The sequence below is a fragment of the Solanum dulcamara genome, chromosome 5 (assembly GCF_947179165.1).
Source record: "Solanum dulcamara chromosome 5, daSolDulc1.2, whole genome shotgun sequence".
Classification (NCBI taxonomy): domain Eukaryota; kingdom Viridiplantae; phylum Streptophyta; class Magnoliopsida; order Solanales; family Solanaceae; genus Solanum; species Solanum dulcamara.
Genome location: NC_077241.1, coordinates 78528769 through 78548487, shown reverse-complemented (window position 1 = coordinate 78548487; position 19719 = coordinate 78528769). Strand labels below are relative to the sequence as shown.

At 31.9% G+C, this 19719-nt stretch overlaps 1 protein-coding gene and 2 pseudogenes across 1 annotated transcript; all 3 read right to left on the bottom strand.

Annotated features, from left to right (window-relative positions):
• Window positions 1–1111: 1111 nt before the first annotated feature.
• LOC129890122 (BTB/POZ domain-containing protein POB1-like) lies at window positions 1112–3507 on the bottom strand (annotated as a pseudogene).
• Window positions 3508–12376: 8869 nt separating this feature from the next.
• On the bottom strand, window positions 12377–13300 carry LOC129890804 (uncharacterized). The gene has a single exon (XM_055966281.1). It carries the CDS (start codon window positions 13298–13300, stop codon window positions 12377–12379), a length of 924 nt encoding a protein of 307 aa, XP_055822256.1.
• A 768-nt stretch (window positions 13301–14068) lies between these two features.
• LOC129890121 (BTB/POZ domain-containing protein POB1-like) lies at window positions 14069–18486 on the bottom strand (annotated as a pseudogene).
• Between the last annotated feature and the right edge of the window lie 1233 nt (window positions 18487–19719).

Here is a 19719-nt window from a genome sequence, read left to right as displayed (position 1 = left end):
TCATCCATTTCAACCGTACTTTTTCCCAATATTGCTTGAACACTCTAAAAGTATAGCCACATTCTTATTAGATCCTTCAAAAATGTACTATTTTTTATTTGAAGGATTATACACTCACCTATCAATATTTTTAAAGAGTCCGAACAACATAATTTCTTCCTTTCAATTTTTCAATTACTTATTTACATATTTTAATATTGTTTATATGAATTAATATGTATATACTTGCAACGTACGTGTTCATCTATATATATACACATATATGAATAGTTGATATCGTGTAATGCGAATCCAAAGTCAGATGGGATAATTTTTGTCATTAAAAGCAAAAGCATAGTCCGGTTGGGCAGCCAACAACAGATTAGAGGTATGTGAAAAATCCATTTTTCCACACAGAATTGAATAAAATCAGAGAAATTTGAAGAGAAACGAAATGTAAAATGAACGAAACATGGTTTTGGTTTATATATCAAATCTGTTTTTTTTTTTTTGAGAAGAACAAACGCTGAACTTGTTTACTGTTTTTTGTATTTATTCCAAATAAGTTACAAAGTGAACTGATTTTCGTGACAATTGTTGTCTTTCACAAGAAGAAAAATACAAATAGAAACTCAAATTCTGGTCTTCCTATTGATACCTTTTTTCTTGTTTTCTTCTTTGGGTTGTTGAAAGGCATAGTGCAAAAGGCTCTGTATTGCTCCAACTGTCTAATTATTATCGAAGTTCTGTATTATATGAATATAAGTATGTTGAACTCAAACAAACTATGGTTATCGATTTATCGTATCAAAAAATATTAAAATCAAATTTTAAAATACTGAATTAAAATTTTGGTGCAATTCTGGTGCAATTCTGGTGCTGTTTTGGTGCTATTCGGATGCAATTCTGGTGTTGTTTTAGTGTAATCAATCTACTACAATTTCAGTGTTGTTCTGGGGCAAATCTGACGTAATTTTTTATTTTTTTTCTGTGGTGAATATAGAAATTTATTTTAATTCTGTTTGTCTAATAGGGGAATCAGAGTTATGGAATTAGGGATGAATACAATTTGAGGGAGAAGAAGGGGAAGATCTGATTAAAAATGGTTGAAACAAAGCCACTGGAATCAACATGATCAAAGTCAATATATTAAGATCAAATTATGAAACTACTCAACAAGTCTGATTTCACTAATTTACAACAGTGTAAATATGGCAACAGGCAAAAAGCATTATAACCTACAAAACTCTAGCCCACTCTACTCTCTGATAGTAAGCTCAGCAGTCAGCACGAAGATGGAGAATTCCATCGACGAAGTACAAACTATCTACATCCAGAAAAGGGGTCCAAGCTACGCCACAGAGGTTTCTGCAGCCAACAACCATGCCGCTAGTCAAGGTGTAGTTTCCCTCGTGCTTGCTCACATATTCATTGCCTGGACCCATACGAACTGCAAACTCGTGATCAACTAAAACTGGTTCAGACTCCTCCTCTTGCATTCCCAGAAACAACCCCAAGCAATGGAATGCACCTTGTTGATCCATGTGGCAATGAGCAGAGAGGAAAAACTCTCGTCCACCCAAATAGAAACCCTGTGAAGAAACTTTTCCAGCAGGAAAGGGGGTAGCACACTCGTCTCTTTTCAAATCTAGGTAAACAACACACTGCTGATGAGGCGTTCGAACTCGAGAACTTTAACAGGTCTGTATTTGTATGCCTTCTCCACATAACGATGGTGGAAAGAATTTCCCACCGTGGCAGCAATTGCACGCTGACGATAAGGTGCTTCGGCCTTGTAAAAAAAGAGCCTAAAAGACCAGCTTTTTAGCAAGGTCTGTACCAAAGTCATTGGACGTCATGATTTTCTTCAGCTTCATGCATGTCATGAAATGGAAATCGAACGAGGTTACAAAGATGTGAGGTCCATACTTCCCACCGTTCCTCAAGCTTTGAGTAATGCTTACGTGCCCACTTCAACATCAAGTCATAGACAGCATCCTCTGAAGCACTCTGAAGATCATCACTGGACAGAACAACCTTAATTCCCGAAAGAGGCAAACTCAATGCCTCTTCTTGGAACCTGAAGAATTTGACAAAAAAGAATGATATGAAGATACCTTTTTTCTCAAACTAGCATAGTTCGCATGCATGTGAATTGCACTCAACAATAGCAGTTAATGAAAAAGTTATTCATTAAATGTGAGTCAAATAAATAAAAACATAATGTGAAAATTTCCCAATGAGAAACAATTGATTAAAGTAGTCTGATATGGAAATGCAAATCATTCATACTCTATTAGCAGTATAGATGGTTAAGAGGCTCATGTAAAGTGTCTGGAGTGTTTAAGGCTGAGGTCATTATGATAGGTCAATTCTTAATCTTGTATTAATGAAACAAAGGGAAAATAATCAAAAACTTAACCAGCTTCCCTATCAAACTCAACCAAACCAGAGAGAATAATGTATACATAGAGCTACTCACTTGGTTATGTCCGTAAAACGTAGAACAAGAAATAGTTTTGCAGCATCTGTTAACGGCTGAACTGCATCAGCCATTGATATTTTGGAAAGAAGATCCAAATAGAGCACTGCTGATTCAGTTGTCATGTGTAGAGTCTGTACTACGTTGCTGCAGTATCTCATGCATGACACAACCTCAAATTTGTCAGCAGCCATCAGCACATGAAGAAGACCAGTAGATGTTGTAGTTGATAAAGTATTACAATACATAAACTTCAAGAGGTCCATGAAGGCGGCTTCTTCTGCTCAATAAAGTTGAGAAAGGCAAAAGTTAATTTCTTGTCAACTAAGAACAGAAGAAAATATTTGTAGATGATTTTTCCTAAATCGGAAAAGGAAGACAAACAAAGAGATGGGCAGGAGATCTTGAAAATATGTATATGGAGAATGCTACTAAACTTGCAAACATTATACGAGATAATTCATGTCAAATTGCATTGTTTAACCCTAACTTGAGGAGGAGTATGAAGTGCCATTGCTGCAATCTTTATCTAATTTAGGTGAGTTATTAAAACTCAAAAGAGATTTGTGAATATAAACTTATCCGCAAAAAGAAGAAGAAGAGAGATTTGTAAATGCAAAGTCATTCATGAAGAAGAACCTTTCTTTTCTTCTTCCATAATCATTTTCTCAGTGTTGTGCCTACACGTTTCCAACTTTGGCATGGATACCACAGTCTTGGAGGTGTCAATTGTATTAACAGCATGTGTGGTGGTGTGTGGGGGGGGGGGGAGGTGGGGGATCTGTGTGACAATGCCCATAGTACCCTACAGACAGACATGCATTGACATTGGTTTTATTCCCTTGATTCAATCAGGAAAGAAATGCTGTTGAAAAACTTGAAGTACATTCGTACAAAACTACAATTTTCAATTAGGAAAGAAATGTGGTGGAATGAACTGAATCTTTCACACAAGATAGTACCAGTCAAAATTAGTACTTACCCGACTCATGGATTTGTACAGTAACGTGCCGTTGCTCCGACACTTCCATGCCATTTGAGAACAACTAAGAAGAAACAAATAGATGTTAAAATAAAGAAAGCAATAGGGAATGTCCATTGAAGGCAAAAAGTATTACATTGACTACTCACCTTTTAAAAAAATGGACTCTTGGCTGCCAATATGAGAGAACTAATATGTATAGTTCTCAGCGAAGAGGGTGATTTTTGGTCCTCACAATGCCTGAAGGCGATTCCTCAGGCATTGCTGTAGCTTCTTCTTCTCATTTGTCATCAGCATCTGACAAGTGAAAAAGATAAGCATACAGAATGGAATGAGTAGGAAAAGTCAAGTAATTAATAGAGCAGAACTCCCAAATAATCATTTCAAGTTACATCTCATTACTTAGTTTCAAAAAAAGAAAATTCCAAATTGAAGATGAAAATTGCAGCAGTTATATTTGTAAAGAAAATGCAACCACATCCCACTCAAGGGGGAAAAAGCCCTAAATCCATAAACCGTCTTCAACATAACAACTACTACAATTCAACTCTAAAATAGTTGAATTCAGCTATATTTAACCAAAAAGAAATTCCCAAGTGAAAAAACCACTTCCAGATATATATGTACAGAAACCAAAAATCTATGGATTAAAAGGTGTTAAACCCTATCTGTTACAATCAGTTGTTGCTTTCTTCATTCATGAAAACAATCCAAGGCAAAAAGATGTCAAACTCTAATGCAGAATCGGAGATCTAATCGTTTTCTTTCTCGATATCTATTCTTTTTAAAAGTAAAATCTATGGGGAAAAAATGATCTTTTGATATTAAACCACTAATCAACCATTTCATGATTATTTTTTTCTGTCCTAACACCAAAAATTATGTAAATAAACCCTAAATTAAAATTAAGAAAAGCAAACCATTTCCTCTTGTGTTGATTTGTTATGTGGTACGCTTACGTTTCCGGGCCAAATCAACGCTTGTTTTGAGCTCCGCCGAATCATCAACACTGCAACCTTCCTTCTCCGGTATGATCTCAATCGTCAATACCCTATTAGAGTAATTTTTGTCATCGAAAGCAAAAGAATAGTCCGGTTGGGTGTGTGAAAAATCCATTATCGTCGGAGAATCAAAAGACACCGAATTGAATTTGAAGAGAAATGAAATGTACAATGAACAAAACATGGTTTTGGTTTATATACAAACAATTTGAATACCGGGATTGAGAGATAACACTCTGCATGATTGAGAAGAACAAATGCTAAACTTGTTTACTGTTTTTTGTATTTTTATGCCAAATCAGTTACAAAGTGAACTGATTTTCGTGATCATTTTTGTCTTTAACAAGAAGAAAAAAACAAATGGGAACTCAAAATCTGGTCTTCTAATTGATACCTTTTTTCTTGTTTTCTTCTTTGGGTTGTTGAAAGGCATCGAAATTTGCAAAATCATTAATTTCATGACTCGTTTTTTGCTTTCTGCCATGTAAGTTCTTCTGAGCTCATTGCATATCACTAGAGATCTCCATATCAGTATCTGGTAGTGGCAAGTCGGGTCGAGCAACTACGGGTCAAAATTCAACCCATCCATATCCATACTGTTATAATACTTCCAAATATATAAAATATTATTAGTACGAAATTAATTATGTAAATTAAAATTTCGACTATTTTATCTCGATTAGTATGTTTTAATTGTGTAATTAATTAACAAAGGTTGTATGTTTGGACTTGTGCATGTTCTTTTATTTCTTTAGTGACAAAAATCTTTGTATTAAACTAGGATTTATATAAACAGTTTGATGAGTGACCAAGAAGGCCATGATCTAGGCTTGTGATACATTGAAAATCTAGCAGAATATGTATCCACAAGCCAAAATAGAATTTGAGGCTTTGATGAAAATTTATAGAAAGTACTTAAATAAACATGTCTAAAGCCACTAAAATATCCAAATATGAAACTACTCAACAGGTCTGATTTATAACAGTGCACTTTAAGTAAGAACGTAAAATGTCACTACAATGTAAACCTTTCAGGTCTCTGACTGCTAAACATACTATTCCCTAACAGTAATCTCAACGCGGAGATGGAGAATTCCATTGAAAATCCTAACTTTTTTTTTTGGAGGGCTTAAAGTCATTTTCGTTGATCATGAAAATCATTTTTATATCTCTTATATTTTATTTTAATTTTCAAAGCACCCTCTCAACTAAAGCCCTAAAATTCCCACTTGTTCCTCATTTCTTCAGCAACAACGTCTGGCCAAATTCTCCCACCGACGAGGAAATAGGAATATATATAAATTCTTTGCATCCAGACAAGTTCTGGCAACCAACAACCATGCCACGAGTGAAATCGGTTGAATAGAAATTTTCAATGAGATTACAAACCTCAAAATTTTGAAAGATTAAAGCAGAAAAATAAGGAAAACGATACTAATCAAAGAGTCAATGAGATTACAATTAATACTTTTTTTGTTATTTTCTTCGTGCAAATTAAAAATTCTTTATTGGTCAAACTTTTTAATTATTATCAAAATCTGAGGATCAAAGAGTGATTGAATTAAATAAAAATAAAATAAACACACGTGGTAAATGAAGAAACGTGGTGTAATTTATATATACAATCAATTTGAAAAAAAATCAGATTGAAACATTAAGCTTTTTTTTTTTGTATTTATGTAAAATCAGTTACAAATAAGTGCTCATTTTCGCGAGAATTATTTGTTTTGTAACAAGGTGGAAAAAAAAATTAGTTCTTCCAATTTATATAAAAAAAAAAATTCTTCTTCATTGTGTTGTTGGAGGGTATCGCTATATATTCTCTAATTATTATCAAAAATTTTAAAAGTAATAATTTTATGACTCTGTTTTTTTCCCTTGCTTTCTGCAATAATTTCAAGAGGAAAAAATGGATTCTTACGATTACCAAACTGTTTTGTATAAATGTTAAATTAGTTATGAAGTGACTTGTGTTTATTTTGTGATATTGATCACTTATACATATTTTTCGTGATAATTGTTTGTCTTGTATGTACAAGAGGGAAAAAAGGAAATGTGCACTCATCAATATGGGTTCTTACAATTAATACTTTTTTTTCTTCTGATAAATTAAAAGCACTCTATTGATCAAACTCTCTAATTATTATCGAATTTTTCTCAAGATCAAAAGGTAGAATTTATTCACACAAAATTGAATCAAGTAAGAGAAATAAGCTCTCATAGTAAATGAAGAAACATGGCATAGTTTATGTACAATATTCAATTTGAAAAATCAGATTGAAACATTAAACTTGTTTTACTATTTTTGTATTTATGTAGAATCAGTTACAAAAATAGTGCTGATTTTCATGAGCATTATATGTCTTGTAACGAAGTGGAAAAAAATAAAAACAAAATCAAAATTCAAAATCCATTTTTCTCATTTTCTTCGTCTTTGTGTTGTTGGAGGGCACTGTTTTGCATTCTCTAATTATTATCGAAATTTTCAAAAGCAATAATTTGATAACTCTATTTTTATTTTATTTTTGCTTTCTTTAATAATTTTCAAGAGAAAAAAAATGAGTTCTTATAATTATCAATAATGTTAAATTTGTTACAATGTTATTTGTGTTTGTCTTGTGATGTTGATCACTTGTGCAATTTTGGTGACAATTGTTTGTCTTGCATGTACAAAAGAAAAAAGAAAATGTGCAGCCACCATAATGGCTCTTACCCATTATTATTATTTTTGTTATTTTCTTCGTTCAAATTAAAAAATTTCTATTGATCAAACTCTCTAATTATTATAAAAATATTCTGAAGGTCAAAGAGTAGAATTTTTCACAAAAAATTGAATTAAGTGAAAGAAATAAACTCACATGGTAAATAAAGAAATATGGTGTAATTTATATACAATCAATTTGAAAAAAACAGATTGAAACATTAAACTTATTTTACTATTTTTTTATATTTATGTAAAACCAGTTACAAAGTGGTGCTAATTTTCGTGAGCATTATTAATCTTGTAACGAGGTGGAAAAATAAAAACAAAATCAAAATTCAAAATCAATTCTTCCATTTGATATAATTTTTCTTGTTATTTCAAAAGCAGTAATTTCATCACTTTGTTTTTTTATTTTTTGCTTTCTACAATAATTTTCAAGAAAAAAATGGATTCTTATAATAAACAGATTGTTTTGTATTAATATTAAATCAGTTACGGAGCTACTTGTATTTATCTTATGATGTTAATCACTTGTGCATTTTTTGTAATAATTATTTATCTTGTATGTATAATCGGGAAAAAACAAATGTCCACTCATCAAAATAAATTCTTATAATTAATACATTTTTTTTATTTTCATCGTGCAAATTAGAGGCTCTCTATTGGTTAAACTCTTTAATCAGTTAATGATTAAACTTGTTTTACTTTTTTTTTAATATTTATGTAAAATCAGTTACAAAGTAGTGCTGTTTCGTGAACATTATTTGTCTTGTAACGAGGAGGAAAAAAAATCAAATCAAATCAAAACTCAAAATCCATTTTTCTAATTGACACCATTTTTCTTGCTTTCTTCTTCTTTATGTTGTTGGAGGGCATCACTTTGTATTCTTTAATTATTATCGAATTTTTCAAAAGCAATAATTTTATGACTATTATTTTTTCCTTTCTGCAATAATTTTCAAGAAGAAAAAACAAAATATTTTTACTATTATCAGATTGTTTTGTATTAATGTTAAATCTGTTACGAAGCTATTGCTCTTTATCTTGTGATGTTGATTACTTGTGCATTTTTCGTGACAATTATTTCTCTGGTATGTACAAAAGAAAAAAAATTGAACTCATCAAAATGGGTTCTTACAATTTACTAGATTATATTGTATTCATGTTAAACCAGTCACGAAGTTATTTGTGTTTATCTTGTGGTGTTGATCACTTGTAAATTTTTCCTGACAATTATTTATTTTGTATGTGCAAAAGGAAAAGTAAATAAATATAAACTCATCTATTTGAGTTCTTACAATTACCAGTTTATTTTGTATTAATGTTATATCAATTACAAAGTTACTTGTGTTTATTTTGTGATGTTGATCACTTGTAATTTTTTTGTGATAATTGTTTTTCTTGTATATACAAGAGGAATAAATAATAAATGTGTGAAATCATCAAAATGGATTCTTATAAAAACAGATTGGCTTGTATTAATGTTAAATCAGTTACGAAGTTATTTGTGTTATCTTGTGATGATGATCACTTGTATATTTTTCGTGATAATTAGTTATCTTGTTATACAAGAGGAAAAAAACAAATATAAACTCATCAAAAATTGGCTTTTACAATTATCATATATGGTTTTGTATTAGTAATAATTCAGTTACGAAGTTATTTGTGTTACTCTTGTGATGTTGATCACTTATGCATATTTCATGACAATCATTTTTTTTTTGGTATGCACACAAGGAAAAAAACAAATGTGAACTCATTAAAATAATTTTTTACAATTACCAGTTTGTTTTGTGTAAATATTAAATTAATTACGAAGTTACTTTTGTTTATTTTGTTATGTTAATCACTTATGAGTTTTTCGAGATAATTGTTTGTCTTGTATGTATAAGAGGCAAAAAACAAATGTGAACTCATTAAAATGGGTTCTTACAATTACCAAATTATTTTATATTAATATTGAATCAATTACGAAATTAATTGTGTTTATCTTGTGATGTTAATCACCCTTGAATGTTTTGTGATAATTATTCTATTGGATGTACAAGAGGAAAAACAAAAATGTGAACTCATGAAAATGGGTTCTTACAAATACCAAATTGTTTTCTATTAATGTTAAATAAGTTACGAAGTTACTTGTGTTTATCTTGTGATGATGATCACTTTTGCATTTTTCATGACAATTGTTTTTCTTGTATGTACAAGAAAAGAAAAAAACAAATGTGAACTTATCAAAATGGGTTCTTACAATTACCAGATTGTTTTGTGTTAATGTTAAATCAGTTATAAAGTTACTTGTGTTTATCTTGTGACGTTGATCACTTGTGAAGTTTGATGAGTTCACATCTTGTGTTACTTGTTTTCTATTAATATTAAATAAGTTACGAAGTTACTTGTGTTTATAATGATGATCACTTGTGCATTTTTCATGACAATTGTTTTTCTTGTATGTACAAGAAAAGAAAAAAACAAATGTGCACTCATCAAAATGGGTTCTTACAATTACCAGATTATTTTTGTGCTAATGTTAAATCAGTTATAAAGTTACTTGTGTTTATCTTGTGATGTTGATCACTTGTGAAGTTTTTGTGACAATGTTTGGCTAGTTTGTACGTACAAGAGGAAAAAATAGACTTGAAATCATTAAAATGGGTTGTTACAATTACCAAATTGTTTTGTATTAATGTTAAATCAGTAACCTAATCGCTTGTGTTTTATCTTATGATGTTGATCACTTGTGAATTTTCCGTGACAATTGTTTGTCTTTTATTTACAAGTGGAAAAAAAAAACAAATGTGAACTTATTGAAATGGGTTCTTATCGAATGATTGTATTAATGTTAAATTAGCTACGAAGTTACTTATGTTTATCTTAGGTTGTTAATCACTTAGTGAAATTTTTTCGTGACAATTTTTCCTATCGCATGAAAGTTATGGTATCTTAGCAGGCGTTTGGCAGGAAATCCAAATATTATTTATTTGGCTTAATACCTAAATAGCTCCTTAAATTTGACAATTTTGATCAATTATTATATGAACCGTATAATATTTTAAATTTTATATATATATATATAAAAGAATTCTAATCTCGCCTACGTGGTGCCCTTAAGAATTAAGATAATTACTTTCTTTTTCTCTCTCATATTTTTAGGTTTTATTTTAAAGTCGTAACTTCAATTGTTGTGTCACTTCAACAACGACGACAATAAATCCCGAGAAAATCACAACCGATGCTTTCTCTTACTCTTTGTTAAGGCGTCCCTTCAATGACGAGCGTAATAACTAGGAAAATCACAATCGCCACTGTCTCTTCTTCTTCATGACAAAATTATTTTCATTCCTAATTTCTGTGGAACTACCTGAATTCCTTGAAAGTTGTACTTTAGATCTTGAACAATCAACAAAAAAAAATAAACAAAACTACGATTCCCTAATTTCTTTTGTAAACTTTTTCCTTGATTCATTCTGTCACGATCAATTGGCAACTGAGAATCCTTAAATCGATGATGTGTCACTCTCCTAGGTAAGAATTTCTATTTATTTAATTTTCCAGGTTTTTCATTAGTTTACATCTAATTTCTCTATTAATATAAATATAAATTTATTCCCTCTTTAATCAATGGTTTGTACACCGTTTCTAAACCACCTCTATTTATTAATAAAGAACACACCCATTTCTTTCTTTGTCAGTTCCATTACTTCCCTTCTTCATTACTTTCACTTCCTTTTCTCATTGTGACATGCATATCTTTTCTTCCTTTAAACATTTTTTTGTCGTTCCTTTAAATAATAATTATCTTTCTTCCTTTCTCTACGGTTTCCCCACATAGATAACATATGTATGCACATATATTTAAAAGGTCACCTCTTCGATCTCCTGATCTCTGCAAATATATTTTTGGATTAGATGGATTTTGACCATGATTGCAATATATTAAGATGCATTTGGAAAGATTAGGGTGATCTGGCATTTTGAAAAAATATTTCAGTGCGATTGTTTGAAAAGACATAACACTAAAATAATTATCGCTCGAATATTATGTTAAGAGTACCAATACCTAAAAATTAAGGAAAAAATGAAGACTTTTCTTTAATTAATTAAGAAATGATCGTAATTGTGTGACTTTTGAGTTCTAAAATAAAGTTAAATGACTTTATGAAATAACTATCCATAGTTGAGTGACTTTGAAATTATAAAATAAATTTAGTGACTTTCTAAGTTGACTGACCATTTTTATTTCTTTCATCTTAGTCTGTGGCTTTCATTTTTTAACACGAGAAACAAAATGTTATAATCATTTAGATTTTTTCATGTTTTTATTATGTATGTTTAAGTGATTTTAGAGTGTCAATAGAAATGCCATTAAATTGTCGAGCACTATTCCTAAAGTGTAAGCTCTATATTATCTTCTGCCTTACAAATAATTGGTGTTTTTTCCTTGAATGATGGCCCATTCATATATTAACTCGAAACCAAGATGGCTTCTTTCATCATAATTGTTGTGGAGGACAAGCCGATGTTTACAAGCCATATCTATGGTAAAAATTAAGATTATTACGATGTGAATTTCTTATGAAAATTAGAACGAATAATTTTATTAATTTTCTTCACATCTAAACTATATACAAGAATTAAGTGTACTTTAGGAACTAACTTTTGAATTATTCCTATATATATATTATTATTATTTCGTTGTACTCTGTAGAAAAGTATGATCTTCTGCCTTTTTTGGCTATTAGAATTTAGAAGTACAAACCTTGAGAAAATTTGCTATTTGTATACTCATTCAACAATTTTTTAACAGTAAATTGATAAGGAACTAGGATTAGAGATTTTAACTTCTCAATTTTTTTTAAATATTAGTCGTTTAACTTTCTACATGTTTTAAAAAAAATAATAATAAATTATTGTCCACCCATCCCCATCCTCCCCTTTAATCAGAGAAATGTTTGTTAGAAGGTAACTATAGGCGATATTTGGTGATGTATTTACTCAAATTATTATTGATGTGATATCAATACATATAATTTTTATAAATGACAATGTAATTTAATATTCATTTTTTCAATGCATTTTAGTTTCATAAATGCAGTAATATTATTTTACAAGACAACCGTGCGAACAGAGGTAACATTTACTAGTTAACTATAAACGAAATAAAAATCATCAATTAGATTCATGTGGTGGACACAAAACTAGCTTAGCTAATCTCAATACGATGCCACAAACTATGGAAAACATGGTCCTTCAAGTACTGGATGAGTTCTTGTAACCATAGCAACAGGCATTTTGCTTCTACCAACCATAACACTTTCCAAAATCTCACCTTCCTCTGCTTCTCTTTCCATTTCACATTTTTTTTTGGATTTAAAAATTCCCAGCACCATCCTTCCTACAACAACCACCAATACCACACCAAATAGCCCGATAACAAATCCGATAACCAAAAAGGCCCATATTCTCCTCTTTTTCTTAGTCTCTGAAGGTAACACTATAGTGAAATGACCATGATTTCTGGTGTAACATAAGTTGGGAAACCTTATTTCACTAAGTGAAACTTTTCCATTTTCATCAAACATTGCACACTTTGTTCTTCCCTTGATCACCTCTGTTAAATTCTTGAACTCGATCGATATAGGTTGTTGTCCCATTGGTCTAAGATCAAGTTTTGTAAGACTTTTGATTGTGCTAATATGTGATGGTGCATCATAAACAATGAAACCAATAATAGAAGTCAAGAGATTGTAACCTGATATGTTGAAGTAATGAGAAGACAAGTTTCCCAAATCATTGTACACAATATGGATTCTTTTAACATAAGGCACTGGAATTGTTTTTGGAGGAATTGAAAATCCACTAAAGTTTGCACCTTTTTCCCATAATGTCCTGCTTCTTAACCTCACTAGTGTGAGTTTCATTCCTGCTAGACTTGAAGGAACACTAGCATTGTATAAAGATCCAGTATGTTGATGAACCAAAGTCTTGAAAGCATGTTCATGAAGAATAACATCTAATGATTTTGTAAGGCTGTTATTATTATTACAACATTGAACAAGAACAAAGAGTTTCAAGAAGAGGAAAAACAGAAGTATGTACAAGTTCTGCACAATATTTGATCTTCTTGGCCATTGTGATCCATTCTTGGGTTTCATTGAAGTTGGGACTATTTGGTTTGCTTTACTTTCCAACGGTATGAAGGACTTTGAGATTGAAAAATGGCTGAAATTGAGGAGGAAAGAAGGGTTGGAGGTGGAAAGTCTTTTTCTCTTTTGGACTAAAAGTAGCACTATAACCAAGGATGTGATAATGAAGTGGGTGAAAATCGTGGAAAATCAAGGTGGTTTAAATTCTAAAACAACAGAATTAATAAGTGTTCTTTTTATATATTTGCTCAAGTCTTGATGGACATAGTCACCTTTTGGTGAGAGGTAACAAGGGGTAGCTGATTGGAGGTAACAAATATTGACTTAGTTGAGGTCCTAGTAGAGGTGCCAGACATAGGATTAAAAATCAAAAAAAGATATCTGATGAAATAGCCGAGAGATGCATCCAATTTGATCAAGACTTCATCGACAACAACATATCCTGTGTAACCCATAAAAGTGAGATTTAAAGAGAGCAGAATAATGTATGTAGACTTTATCATTATCAATAAAAAGAAAAAGGAAAGGAAAAAAGGAGTAGGGTTATATGCTCAAAGTCATGCTTAAGTTGGTCCCATTAGCTTAATAATAGGGATACCACCTTAGGGTGAAGCAATGATGACTTTGTCTGTTGATAAAAGAGACCACAGATATTCCATAGAATGCGGATAATTATCACATGTTCTTTTGTCTTTTTGCAGACAAATCTTTATAAGAAATTGGAACAACTAGGATTTATATGGACAGCTTTGATGAGTGATCAAGAAGGCCATGATCTAGACTGTGATGGAAAGTACATAAATGCACATCCCAAAGCCACTGGAACCAGCATGATCAAATTCACTAACTAATCAAAATATGAAACTACTCAACAAGTCATTTACAACAGTGCAAATATAGCAACAGGCAAAAAGCATTATAACCCACAAAACTCTTGCTCGTATGTGGTGCACTTTAAGTAAGAAAGTAAGATACCACTACAAGGTAAACCTTCCAGGACTCTGGCTTTCTATTCCCCGACTCCTAAGTTCCACGCGATGATGAAGAATAAACTATCTTCAGACAGAAACTGGGTCCAAGCTACACCAAACAGGTTCCTGTAGCCAACAGCCTTGCCATTAGTGAAGGTGTAGTCTCCCTTATACTTGCTCACATATTCCTCGCCTGGACTGATACAAGCTGCAAACTCATAATCAACTGCAAATGACACTGACCCCTTCTCTTGCATACTCAGAAACAAACCGAATCAATGGAATGCACTTTGATGATCCATGTTGCAATGAGCTGACAGGAAAAAACCCTGTCCACCTAAATGGAAAGCCTGCCAATAAACTCTACCAGCTGGAAAGAGGCTAGCACACTCGTCTCTTTTCAAATCTAGGTAAATAACACACTGCTGACAAGGCGTTTCGAACTCAAGAGCTTTAATAGGTCTGTATTTGTATGCCCTCTCCACATAACGATGATGCAACACATTCCCCGCCTTGGCATGCAGCAATTGACCGCTGCCGATATGGTGCTTGGGCCTTATAAAAAAGAGCCTCGAAGACAAGCTTTGAAGCAAGCTCGGGATCAAAGTCATTGCACGTCATGACTTTCTTCAGCTTCCTGCATGTCATGCATGGAAATTGAATGAGATGAAAAAGATGTGAGCTCCATACTTCCCGGCGTTCCTCAAGCTTTGGATAATGCATACGAGCCCACTTCAACACAAAGTCATAGACAGCATCCTCTGAAGCGATTCGAAGATTATCACTGGACAAAACAGCCTCAAATCCCAAAAGAGGCAAACTCAATACATCTTCTTGGAACCTGAAAGATTTAAGAAAAAAGAATGCAAGTGAAGATACTTTTTTCCGCCAATTCAATCAAACCATAGAGAACAATGTCTAATAGAGCTACTCACTTGGTTATGTCCTTGAAACGTTGAAAAAGAAACTGTTTTGCAGCATCCATTAACGGCTGAACTGCATCAGCCACTAATATATTGAAAGGAAGATCCATGTAGAGCAATGATGATTCAGTAGTCATGCGTAGATTCTGCAGTAAGTGGCTGCAGTATCTCATGCATGACGCAACCTCAAATTTGTCAGCAGCCATCATCACATCAAGCACAGCAGTAGGTGTTGTAGCTGATAAAGTATTACTATCCGAAAATTCAAGAGATCCATGAGGGCAGCTTCCTCTGCTCAATAAAGTTGAGAAAGGCAAAAATTAATTCTTTTGTCAACTAACAACTAGAAAATATATGCAGATGATTTTTTCTAAAAAGGAAAAGGAAGACAAACAAAGAGGTGGGAAAGAGATTTTGCAAATAATTAAACCATCAAGTATATGGAGAAAATACTACTAAACTTGCAAACATTATACACAATAATCGTTGTCAAATTGACTCTTCAGGAGTATCTCATATAAAATTCATGTCGAGGATCCCATAATAGGTAAGATCTCAATTTTCATTCATTAGTAATAGGTAATATGATTATTTCTATTGATGGTACAATGATAGTTGAAGAATGTAAACAGAAAATGCATCTGGTTCGTGCAAAATTCAAATTTTCTATTAGAGAAAAATCTAGTTATTCTAAGCTTTTAACCCTAACAATAGCCACTGACAGCAGTAGCAACCGGTTCATCTATTGGCAAACATTGCATTTTTTTCAAACCTGCCTTGAGAAGGAGTATGAATTGCCATTGCTGCAATCTTTATCTAATTTAAGTGAGCCATTACAACTCAAAGAGATTTGTGAATATAAACTTACCAAAATGAAAAAAGAGATTTGTGAATGTATAAGTCATTCATGAAGATGGTACCAGGCACCTTTCTTTTCTTCTTCCACAATCATCTTATTATTTTCTCTGTCCTGTGCCTAAATGTTTCCAGCTCTGGCATGGATACACAGCTTTGGAGGTGTCAACTGTATTAACTGTGTGTGTGAGTGTTGTGGGGATAGACATGCATTGTCATTAGTTTTATCCTCTTGACTCAATCAGGAAAGAAATGTAGTCGAAAATTCGTACTTACTCGATTCATGGATTTGTATAGTTATGTGCCGTTGCTTCGACTCTTTCATGCCATTTGAGAACAACTAAGAAGAAAACAAATAGTTGTAAGAAGGAAAAAAAAGGCAACAAGGAATGCCAAAATGGGAGAACTGATATGTAAAGTTCTCACGAGAAGGGGCTTTGAGGAGTCCATGTTCGTAGATGAATCATCACTTTCAGAAGCTTCATCATCGCCTATTAAATGCATCAAATTTGTCCAAGAAAACCTTGAAAAATAACCAATGACCATGTAGAACAAAAATTAAGAATGCAAATATCATCAAAGAAAATTTGTCTTTCCAACTATGCATGCAGAGAATATACTCAGAAGATTGCGCAATATCAGAATCTAATCTCAGATACTCTGATAATCAAGAATTTAAGGAAAGAGTAAAACTCACTAATGACTGATATCCTTGAAATAGCAGGAAAAAACAGTCCATTATAGGGAAGTGAATAGGTATCAGGGAGATTTGTGGTCATCACTAATATGCCAGAAGGAGATTCCTCAAGCATTCCTACAGCTTCTTCTTCTCGTTCGTCATCAGCAAGACCATCTTCCATTTCTAGCACATTATATTTACTACCTGCTCATCACGTTGCATGACCACGTCCACATCTGACAAGTGAACGAGATTAGCATACGGAAGAAAATAAATAGGAAACATCAAGTAATCTGCAGCACTCCCAAATATACGACCAACAGGGAAAGTTTACGAGACGAAGCATATTTTGTTTCTCAATAGACCACAAACTTTTGAGAATGAATTTTTTCCCATCAGCTACAAAATTAAGGACACTTTCAAGTGCTATTTCAAACCGCCAACAAACAATAGCAGCATCTAAAAACTATAGCATCTGCGATAAAACATAACTGACAGACACACTTGTACTGGAAAAGTCCATTCTTACCTTTATTTTAACCAAAAAGAGAATTATAAACTGAAGAAGAAAATTGCAGTGTTATATCTATAAAGAAAATGCAACCACATCCCCACAAGGGAAAAAAAATCCTAGATCCATAAACTGTCTTTCGCAACGTGAACCTATGGTCTCTTCATAAAAGTAGGTACTTTATGTATATATTTTCTAAAATTGGCATAATATTATCTGTTGGCACTCATCCTACAAGAAGGCTAATTTCACAACACATCCTACAAGAAGGCTAAATGGTGAAATTAGATCAATTCTCACTTAAAACATTTTTTTTCTTCATTTTTAGTAGTACACACATGTTCTACAAATCCTAGATTGCCCTGTCTTTCGCATAACAACTACTACTATAATTCAACTCTAAACTAGTTGAGTTTAGGCTATATGAATCATATACATCGCTTCCACTCCATTTGGATTCGTAAATGCCTTTTTCATCCATCAACCAAAACAAAATTCCCACATGAAAAAACCACCTTTACCTAAATGGCAAATGAGATATCCAATTCCAGATAGGTAAAACCCAGAAACCAAAAATCTATGGAATAAAAGATGTTAAACGTAACCCTATCTATTAATGAAATGCTACTACTATCTGTTTTTTTATTACTAACTATAGTCTCTTGTACTTCCATTGCATCTTTTTCTAGTCTGTTTTTTTCTTGAATTGAAGTCTGTCTGTCGGAAACAACTTTTCTATCTCACATTCAATAAGATAGATCTGCATGCAGTCCACCATCCCCACACCAAAACTCTAATAAGGAAAAGTAAAGCCTTAAATTAAAATTCAGAATAGCAAACCATTTCCTCTTGTGTTGATTTCTTCTCTCATACGCTTGCGTTTCCGGGCCCAATCAACAATTAAACTGAAACGTTCCTCCTCTGTTTTGAGTTCCGGCAAGTCTGCTACAACCTCAATCATCAGTACCCGATCAGAGAAGTTTCTGTCGTCGAAAGCAAACCATAAACCGACGATTGAGCACCCGACCCATTAGACCCACGCCCGGAACAGATATGGGTATCCATTATCATCAAACAGTAGAGTTTTTGAATCAAGTAAAAGAAATTAAGACAAACCCAAATGGGAAATAAAGAAACATTTCTGAAACCCAATTTGAAATTTACACTTTAGATTTGTGAAAGGGAGTATTCTTCACAACAATTATTTTTGTTTTTTATGTTCAAATCAGTTACTGCAAAGTAGTTGTCTTTACTCCTTACAAAACAAAATCAAAATCAAAACTCAAAATCTCTTCTTCCAATTTGATTTTTCATGCCTAAATTTTCGATCAAATTTAAATCATTTGACTCTCGGAAAATAAAAAAATTATCACCTAAGTAGAACGGGAGAACTACTTATTTCTCCATTTTAATTTGTTTGTCGTCTGGTTTTTATTAGACAGAAAAATTGATAAATATATCATAATATCATTTAATTTTATAATTTTAAATATCCCACTTGAAAAATTAAAATTTTAAAAAAAACTCATAAAAACAGAGAAGGTAAGTTTTTGGAGAATTCAATACAAGGTAATTATTTTAGAAAATCATTCAATATAAGGTCTCGTTTGATTGAGGAACAAGATATCTCGAGACTAATATTTTAAGGTTAGTTATTATAGAATTGTTATATCACTCTCAATATAAAATAAAAATAACGCTATAATTCAAAAATATATTATCACATAATTTTATCTCAATCAAACTTAAACTTTTTAAAAATTATTTTTTAAATTAATTATTCCTTATTACTTATCTCTCGTACCAAACAAGCAATAATCAAGACTATGCGAAGGAGTTCTGATCATAAGTTAGTGTTAATTAATATCATCTCATCAATGACTTGCTTATAAAATGTTGTAATAAAATTATTGATAAGGATATATTTTGCATTTTAACTTCATTTTGAGACCAATCAAAACTATATACATATAGGTTGTTTTTTGAAACTAACATTGGAAAAAGTGAAAAGAGAAAGGAAGAAAGGCATGTACATGCATATAATAAACTTTAGTTTCGAAATGCCATTTTCATGCTTCTCTTTTCTTTTCTTAATAAATCAGGTTAGGCTCAATAAGATCACGTAGAAAAAAGTAAAAAAAAAAATAAATAAAAAAAATAATAGTTGAAGTGTGTTTCAATAAATATTTGATGATAGTTCTGTTATAAAACTCATACGCTTAATAGTTCAAATTTGAAGCTCAAAAAATTGAAATAATTTAGACGTGTTTTTTCAAATTTAAACATATCTATTCATTGGTTTTATCCCTATTTTTCAGCTAAAACTTTTGCTAACAGGCTTTAGAAAAATAAATTTTAGAAAATTCATGGTTAATGCTTCATCTAATAGCAACTGATGATGAGGTTTAGTATAATTTCACATAGATTATACAACATATTATCCGAAAATTATACCCATTTTTGAAAAGAAAAAGTTTCTCCAAATAATT

What these genes read in the sequence shown, in the direction of transcription:
- LOC129890804 (XM_055966281.1), bottom strand. Translation starts at nt 13,300, where the DNA reads ATGAAACCCAAGAATGGATCACAATGGCCAAGAAGATCAAATATTGTG.